The sequence below is a fragment of the Lolium perenne genome, chromosome 3 (genome assembly GCF_019359855.2).
Source record: "Lolium perenne isolate Kyuss_39 chromosome 3, Kyuss_2.0, whole genome shotgun sequence".
Lineage (NCBI taxonomy): Eukaryota > Viridiplantae > Streptophyta > Magnoliopsida > Poales > Poaceae > Lolium > Lolium perenne.
In genome coordinates this window covers 219,325,372-219,333,765 of record NC_067246.2, presented here as the reverse complement: position 1 = coordinate 219,333,765, position 8,394 = coordinate 219,325,372, and the positions used below count along the sequence as shown (strand labels likewise).

The window sequence follows — 8,394 nt, the reverse complement described above, 5'->3', positions numbered from 1 at the left end:
GATTTTTTGCTACCGGAGATTTTTTTTGCTACATGCAAATCTAACCGTCAAAATGGTTGATCCGACGGCTGGGAACCCGGGGGCTGGGGAATCAGATCCCCCGGGGGACGCCCAGCAGTTTCCATTAGTGAATAAAAGTTAGATGTAAAAAAATGATTAAGTTGACCACCAAATTCTTTCACTATTATACAGTAAATAAAGAAAAAACGAAGTGAGCATAGTCGCGGTCAAAGCAAAGCCCAGTCATTCAGTGCACGTGGCGGGGTGGTCAAACCCTGGAACAAAGGGCAAGCCCTCTTCCTGCTCCAAGCCGGCGTCTCGACAAGGAGCACGACGCCAACTTCCCTCGTTCTTTGCTCCCGGAATCTCTAGGTATTCGAGTGTAGCGCCCACTGCCCACAGCACCTGTCGGCCAAGCACCCCACATGGCGGCGATCTCCCAGCTGCAGCGGGTCGCGGGGCCGCGCCGCGCCTGGGCGCCGCCGCCGGGGACAGGGAGGCGCGGGTCGGTCACCGTCGCCGCGGCCAGGGCGCCGCTGCGGAGGCTGGAGGGCGCGAGCGAGGAGCTCAGGGCCGCCGCCGCGCAGAGCCTCGACTGGGCGCCGGCGCGCCGGCGCGTGCGCGACGTCTTCGCGCCCGTGCTCCCCACCCTCGACCACTGCCTGTTCAAGGTTCCCTCTATGCTCTTGCCCTCTTCCCATTCGCTTGGGACGTCTGGCTTTGATCCTGTTGCTAGCTCACCATGCGCTTGCTTCAGTTTATAAGATCCAAATGGTCAAACTCAAAAGTAGCGCCAGTTTAGAAGTAGACAAACATTCCTCTGTTTCAAGTCATGTCTTCCAGAGTCCAGAGTATAACTCAAATATACCATTTCTGATCTGAAATTAATCGTGAATTCGAGGTGTGTGTGTAATTTGTATGGTTGCACTGCGTGTGTGACACTCATGTCCGGGTTAGCAACATCCTACGATTCAATGCAAATAGAAATGGGCAGCACTACGCTCCAATGCACATAGTATGTAGTTGCTCTGTTGCTTGAGGTGTTTAAAAGTAGGCGAACTCGCTCCGAAGGTGACCGGTTCTGTAGTGTATGCCAACAAAGGGTACTTACTCTATAGTTCAATCGGTAGTCCTGATACTATATCTGAATATTTCCTCTATATGATGTTCAATTAGTATGCAATGTGAGTTCGTCCTACTTTACTTTAACTAACCTTTTGACTCATACTCTTCATTCTGCAGATGGCTCCCAAGGGAATCAAGATGGAGGAGGTAAGCACGTGACAGAGATTCTGAATAGACCTTCCCTTCTATTTGGTTCAACTAGTTCCCTAGCAGAAATGGAATGTATCTGGGACACAGGCATCCTTTTCTGTTGTAAACCTGTTAATGATGGCAGCCATCAAAAGAAAGCTACCTTAAGCTGGTAATGCCAGGAACACGCTTGTACTGTATTGAGGAAACTAAGAAATGTACAGGGACCGGCATAATATGTTACTTGCAGTTAGCCTCAAAATGAAACTAACAATAGCAAGCATTTTTTTTTATCTTGATGAACTGTTCTGTAGTTGATTTTCCTTTGTGTGACAAGTGATAGTACTTGTGTCCGTAGAATTTGGAGATCAATTCAAAGGGGGTTGAAATTTTCTGGAAGAGTTGGCTGCCTAGGGAGGGCACTGCCACCAAGGCAGCGCTTTTCTTCTGCCATGGGTATGGGGATACCTGCACTTTCTTTTTTGAAGGTGATTACTTCTTTTATTATGTTCTGCTTAGAGTTTTCTTTCCCTCGCCTGCTTCTTTATGTATATCTTACTAGCTTGGAAATATCAGGGATCGCCAAGAGAATTGCCGCCGCTGGATATGCAGTATATGCTATGGATTATCCTTGTTTTGGATTATCGTATGGTCTTCATGGCTACATTGCAAGCTTCGACGGAATGGTGGACCATGTCATTGAGCAATATGCAAGAATAAGAGGTTTGTGATGCTCAGTAGACTAACAGTAGGTCTGTAGTGCAATAATATATTCTTTGCATCATACTGCAACTTTTTCTAATGTTTAGGCAGGGCGGACGTGCGTGAGCTGCCACATTTTCTCTTGGGGCAGTCAATGGGAGGTGCTGTTGCTCTGAAAGTACACTTGAAGCAGCCAAAAGAATGGGATGGAGTGCTTCTTGTTGCACCTATGTGCAAGGTTAGTAATAGAACTATAGATGAAACTCGTCAAATTTGGTGTCCCATTCCATTCTCTTGTTTTAGAGCTAAGCTGCATTTTTTTTTAGTTATGTGACTTGTGCTTTTGTTACCCACAAAAAAAGTTATGTAGATTTTCGCCTTTAACAGCCTGTAATTGAAGGGATCCATGATAAAGAACAAGACTGCCCATCAACTATATCGCCAAATATTGTGTTGATTTGGCACTCCATGCTACGAAGTTAACGTGAAATTTAAACTTGAAATATAAAGTAATTTCTTGCAAGATATCCATTTTTGCTAAGATTATGACAACTATTTTTGCGCGTGTTTAAGCCAATGGATATACGTAATATTTCCTTGTCTTCATTATTGGATGCATTAAACATGTTTATTTTAAGGCCCTGACTTCTATTTGGCAAGATTTCAGAAGATGTAACACCACCGGTGCCAGTGTTGAAGGCACTGAGCATGTTATCATGCCTTCTTCCAGAAGCTAAGCTATTTCCACAAAAAGACATTGGAGATTTGGGATTTAGAGATCCGGTGAAAAGAAAATTAGTAAGCCCCTTGGACCAATTTTCTTCAGCTTAGTTTGTTTCTCTGTAATATAATATCTAGCATATGGCACATTACCAGTTTTTTGTACTACATTCATTGGTTTCTCTGTGCCAAAATTCTTAGCGAAATACTGAAACACTATGGAACCTCTCTGTTTTTTGCTTTTCAGTGTGAGTACAATGCGATTTCATATAATGACCAGATGAGATTAAGGACAGCAGTTGAACTTTTGAAAGCTACAAAGGACATTGAATCACAGTTGGAAAAAGTCAGTATCACTTGCACCTATATCTCTCCTACATGATTTACTTCTTAATGTTGTTTAAGGCCTAACCTGGATCTAGAAGCAACCATTGCCATTTCTTCTTATTCAAGTGCGTAGAAATATAAAACACTCCGTACATGTTAATTCTGACTCCGTACATGTTTTCACAGATTTGCTCTCCGTTGCTGATTCTTCATGGAGCAGCAGACCAGGTAACCGACCCTCACGTTAGCGAGTTCTTGTACGAGAAGTCCAGTACGCAAGACAAGACCCTCAAGCTCTATGAAGGTGCCTACCACTCTATCCTAGAGGGAGAACCCGACGATCGTATTTCAACCGCCATCAACGACATCATTTCCTGGCTGGATTCACACTGTTGAGTACGGATGTACATGGTCTTATTCATTGGCACAATTCTAGTCCCCTTAATACTGGATGGATAACTGGTGATCCCACTATATTGTGCTTTCTTTATAAAGCAAGGCAAGTGATTGCCTTTTCTCTAAAAAAATATTGGATGGGTCAAATAATAAAACGCAGTTTCGAGGCCTTCAGCCTGGGGCGAGCATGAAAGTCACTGCTGCCATAGTTTCAGAAACATGATGTAGAGTACATGGATTGTTTATCTCGTTTTCTGAGACTCCACCTTCATGCTTACGTTAATTTGTTAGCTGTCAACAACTTGATTCCGTCAGCAGCAGGCTATATCATTATTATCATTTTGTTCTTTGATGTATTTGTTGTTATCTTTTTAAAACTGTTTTCTCATTTTAGGGTGCTCAGACTTCAGAGCACAAAGAGAACAAAACTGAGCCTGCGGCATGGGTTCTGCTGTTCCTACAGCGAGTTAACGGAGATTCATTCGGAGTTAATATAGGCCAAGTCCGTTTTCTTGACCACAAATTAGCAAGAAATGTTTTACCAGTCTGGCTGACCAAACAACTGCTATCATTTTTTTGAAATTTCTTTCAGAAACTTAACATGCCGTTTTAGTCATCCTCCCGAAAGAAATATACTCCCTCCGGTCCTTTTGAATTGACTTGAATTTAGTACAAAGTTGTACTAAATTCGAGTCAATTAAAAGAGACCGGATGGAGTACTACGTGTACCATAGTGACGGATCCAAGATTTTCATCAAATCTAGATACACTATGACCCCGGTCAAATTTTCATCAAATTTTGATCAAAACAAGCCGCGCCGTTGGCTGGAAGCAAGTACGTGCCGGGGCTTAGGAGCATTTGGGTCCACCGTGGCTACCAATATAGTTTTGCTTGATTACACAATGAATCACAGGCCTATAATCTGGACCCACGAATACAACGTTATAAATATGGGTCCGTCAAGAGCCACCGGTTCATGTTGCGCAGCCAGAACAAGAGCCACGGTTCATGTTGCCAACAATAATAATTTTGATCGTGCCAAAATTTTATGTGATCCTGCTTTTAGGAAACAAGTTATTGAATATGCTCGAGAAGTTGAAGACAAAGTTAGAAGGGCATAAATATTGAAGGGTCCAACGCAGTTAATATTGAAATTTGCTCGTACACATTCAATTGCATTTTCTCAATCATGGTACTCAAGATATAATTGGATAGAACATAGTGAGTCCAGGGATGCAGCTTATAGTTTCTTTTATTTTCTATTTAAGCAATCTGGAAGGGCTGGACACTTTGGCTTTGAAGTCTCCACTAATACTGGTTTTAGTGATTGGATATAGAGCCTTACCTAAGCATGTTGTTGGTTTGGATAGTGGGCACAATAATTGTGTTAGGCATTGTGATGATTTCAAAAGTCAAAGACAGGCAAATAAGTTGGCTCGTGCAATTGAGGAATCAAAATAAGTTGTTTTGTTATTGCTGGTGCCAACGACATCTGTTGATAGAGCTTTCTCGGCGATGAAAATTATCAAGTCTAAATTGTGCAACAAGATAAAGGATGATTGGTTCAATCAATTGATGATATTTTACACCGAGAGAGAGAGATATTCAAATCACTTGACGATATTGTTATTACTCGAAGGTTTCATGCCTTCGAGAGTCATAAAGGGATTTTACCATGGTGCCATTAGTGTTTAAATCGTATGTGCCATGCCTTCTAATGTGAATAAGTATTTATAGCTTTATGTTAGTAATTTTTACTCTGATTTTCTAATTTTGCAGGTTCCATTTTTGGTGTTTGAACGAGCATTTGGATATCTAGAATCTTGTTTGTGATTCGTGTATTATCCAGTGAGCAATTACTTATCATATTTCATTTAAATTTTTGTGCTTTCGAACTAGTATGAATCTACTTATCAATTTAGTATTTTGATTATATATATCTAAATATGTCATTAAAATTCTCCTTTTTTCGCTTAGTTTATGGTTCGTCCTGGCTCCTATTCTTTTCTGGCTCCACCACTGCTCCAAGAAAGATATTTCATGTTGGGTCGTCGTGCGGTACATTGTATATAGGGTGGCATCTCATTATTTTCAATTTTCTATGTAACCCCAACACAAGGTACTGAATGATACACACAAACATCGAGAAGGGAAAAAGTTAAACTATATTACGTACGGAACCAGATCTTAGTTGCAACTAATAAGGAATTTCGCACATGTAATTGAAAAAAAAAAACTCGGTTTCAACACCGCTTACAAATGAGAAAAAACCACTTGCAACCCTAATTATAACCAAAAAAATCTCAGTTGTAATTTCACTTGCAACTGAAAAATCTCAGTTGCGACTTGACTTGCAACTGAAATATCTCAGTTGCCGCCCCACTTTCAACCGAAAAATCTCAGTTGCAACCCTACTTGCAACTGCAAAATCTCAGTTGCGACTCTACTTACAACTAAAATATCTCAGTTGTGACCGTACTTGCAACTATGCAATATCTCAGTTGCGACCACACTTGCAAGTGAAAAATCTCAGTTGCAAGCCCAATTGCAACTGAAAAATATCAGTTGCAAGTCTAATTGCAACTGAAAATAATTTGAGCCCACTTGCAACCGAAAAAACTAAGTTATCATCTTATGGATGAAGCCCGGTGATCAGGGGGTACGTGAGCACCCCCAAGTACTCGACACGTGTCTAACGGCATCCAATAATCCGTTAGCACTTTACAGAATGAATGAAGACACTTTACGTTGCTGCGCGACTCTGCCATCTGTGTGGTCCTGACAAGCAGGCGTCCAAGCACAACCGAGCACTGTGCCTGAAACAACTGCAAACAACCAGAGGACAACACTAGCAGTTTTGTACAGCAAGATTCTTTCGAGTGAAAAACTGAGCAAATAAATGCATTCCATTCCAGCCGAAACACAATTTCTCCGTCTTCCTCCATATCATCTCCTCTCCAGAACACAACAACCCCTATTTCCCCTTTCCCTATTTACTAGTAAATTGCAGCGGAGATCAAGTCGTTGTGGTGGTTGGTGACTCGCTCTGCGGCGCTGCTGCTGCTACTGCTCGAATTGGCCATGGCGCCGGCCGCCCGCGAAGCCGGAAGATCGCTGAGTGAGCGTTGCTCGCTCTCCAAACTCGACGGTGCCGCCGTCAGACACGCGGGTGAGCTGGTCGTCGTCCTTCCGCAGATGACTCGAGCACAAGGTAGGCGACAAGCACCAGCATCTCCACGAGTTCGTCAGCGCAGACCTCACCAAATCCGTCCGCGAAGCAGCGGCTCTTGATGGCCTCGAGCATGGACACGGCGTGCATGCTCATGGGCGGCGGCTGGAGCGCAGCTAGAGCCGATTGGAAGGTAGAGCTTCCTGGCAGGCGGTCGGCCGGAGCACGATTTGCACCATGGACCAATTGCGATTTTAGAGGAGACGTAGAAGGGCAGAGTATGATGACTAGCAGCCAAGATGGAAAAAAACCCAACGCAACACCTAGTATGTAAAACAACGACCCCAACAAAAAAAACTGCACATCGCGCACAACAAACACAAATCTTGACGCTGGATTGATCAGACGCTTGGTCAGTTGGCTGGGCGTCACGTTAGTAAAAAAATGAAAATAGAAAAATGCAACTTGCACCACATATTCTATCTACACTACTATCTTTATCACAGAAAAGAAAAACTACTACTAGCTCGTGTGGCCATTTTTTTTAGAATCAGATCCTTCTTTATTCATCTATAATAAAAGTTGACACGAGAGAATAGGATCCGGGAAATTCCCAAGCCAGACAAGCGGGTGTAGTTGTAAACTAACATAGCTCCTAGCAAGATTGTTAGCTTCTAGATTTTTTTCTTTCTGTTATGCCTTCGTGGATAATTCTAGTTTCAGTGAAGTGACTTCGTCTCTCCTTAGTGCCTGTTTGTTTGGGTTGCAGCTGAACGAGAATCAGTTGGAGCTAGTAGGATCTGAGAAGCAGCTGAAGCTGAGTAGCTGGTGAAATATAAAAATGCTGTTTGACATCCTGCTTCTAGGACGGCTTGTGGACATGCAGCTGGTGGTGATTGTCTGAAATACCCTTGTATGCTGAAGATGATGTACAAGTATTTCCATGAATTACATTGATCATGATAATATGCTTATCACTGTGTTAAGCATTCTTTTCTACTTCGTAATAGAATATTATAATAAATAAAATTAAATCATAATAAATACTTTGATTTTTCATAATAGACTTTTATGGTCAATATTACCATTAGTAGGAGGTTCAACATTTGGTTCTGATACATCGCGCCACAAAAGAAAACGAGATTCATTTGGACACTAGCTAGGTAAGACGTCATTGTAACCAACCTAGCTACACATCTCCGATCAAACCATCCGGAGTATTTTCGCGAATCACATGCATGTCTCCATGCTCAACACCCAACTGAACTCCCGGAAGTGGTACAAATGGTTCAGGTTGTATGTTTCCCGGCATATAGTTTTCATTTTGATCACACTTGTAGAACTCTTTGTCATGTAGATTACTCTCTCTTATCCAATTGTGAAGTGCCATGCATGCAACAATGATGTGTGTTTGTTTCAGAATTGGGTAACTTATGATATGTAGTAAAATACGCCACTTCATCTTCAAGATACCAAAGGCTCGCTCAATGACATTTCAGAGCGATGAATGTGCATGGTTAAAGACTTCTCCTTTTCCACTTGGTTTGCGGCCTTGTAATATTTTCCTACAAGAAAAACATGTTAGTGCAAGGCAAAGAAATCAACATTGTATCATTTCCACACTTTGTCAGTTGTCAAGATTTCTAACCTGGGGGTGGATGTGGGAATTCTTCTTCATACTTTATCAAGGTATCTTTGAATATCCTTGTGTCATGTGCAGACCCCGGCCATCCGGCAACTATTGATGTAAATCTCATGTCAAAGTCACACACAACCATCACTTTTTGCGTCGGATCTTCATATCGTCCCACATGGTTTACAATCT

General features: G+C 42.3%; 1 protein-coding gene across 2 annotated transcripts; it reads left to right on the top strand.

Moving 5' to 3' along the window:
* The first annotated feature begins 251 nt into the window (after positions 1–251).
* LOC127343401 (caffeoylshikimate esterase) lies at positions 252–3,749 on the top strand. 2 transcript variants are annotated; one of them, XM_051369531.2, is made up of 8 exons: positions 253–671; positions 1,243–1,272; positions 1,613–1,742; positions 1,831–1,977; positions 2,064–2,194; positions 2,617–2,754; positions 2,924–3,022; positions 3,190–3,749. In XM_051369531.2, exons 1-8 carry the CDS (start codon positions 426–428, stop codon positions 3,397–3,399), a joined length of 1,131 nt encoding a protein of 376 aa, XP_051225491.1. In that variant the 5' UTR covers positions 253–425; the 3' UTR covers positions 3,400–3,749. The 2 variants fall into 2 exon arrangements, with proteins under 2 accessions (XP_051225492.1, XP_051225491.1); XM_051369532.2 differs by lacking the exon at positions 2,064–2,194 and having other exon boundaries at positions 252–671; positions 2,624–2,754.
* The last annotated feature ends 4,645 nt before the right edge of the window (positions 3,750–8,394 follow it).

Excerpts from the sequence above, each read along its gene's own strand:
- LOC127343401 (XM_051369531.2), top strand. The coding sequence starts at position 426 with ATGGCGGCGATCTCCCAGCTGCAGCGGGTCGCGGGGCCGCGCCGCGCC. Across the intron at positions 1,743-1,830 it reads CTGCACTTTCTTTTTTGAAG|GGATCGCCAAGAGAATTGCC; the intron begins GTGATTACTTCT and ends TGGAAATATCAG. Across the intron at positions 1,978-2,063 it reads GCAATATGCAAGAATAAGAG|GCAGGGCGGACGTGCGTGAG; the intron begins GTTTGTGATGCT and ends TCTAATGTTTAG.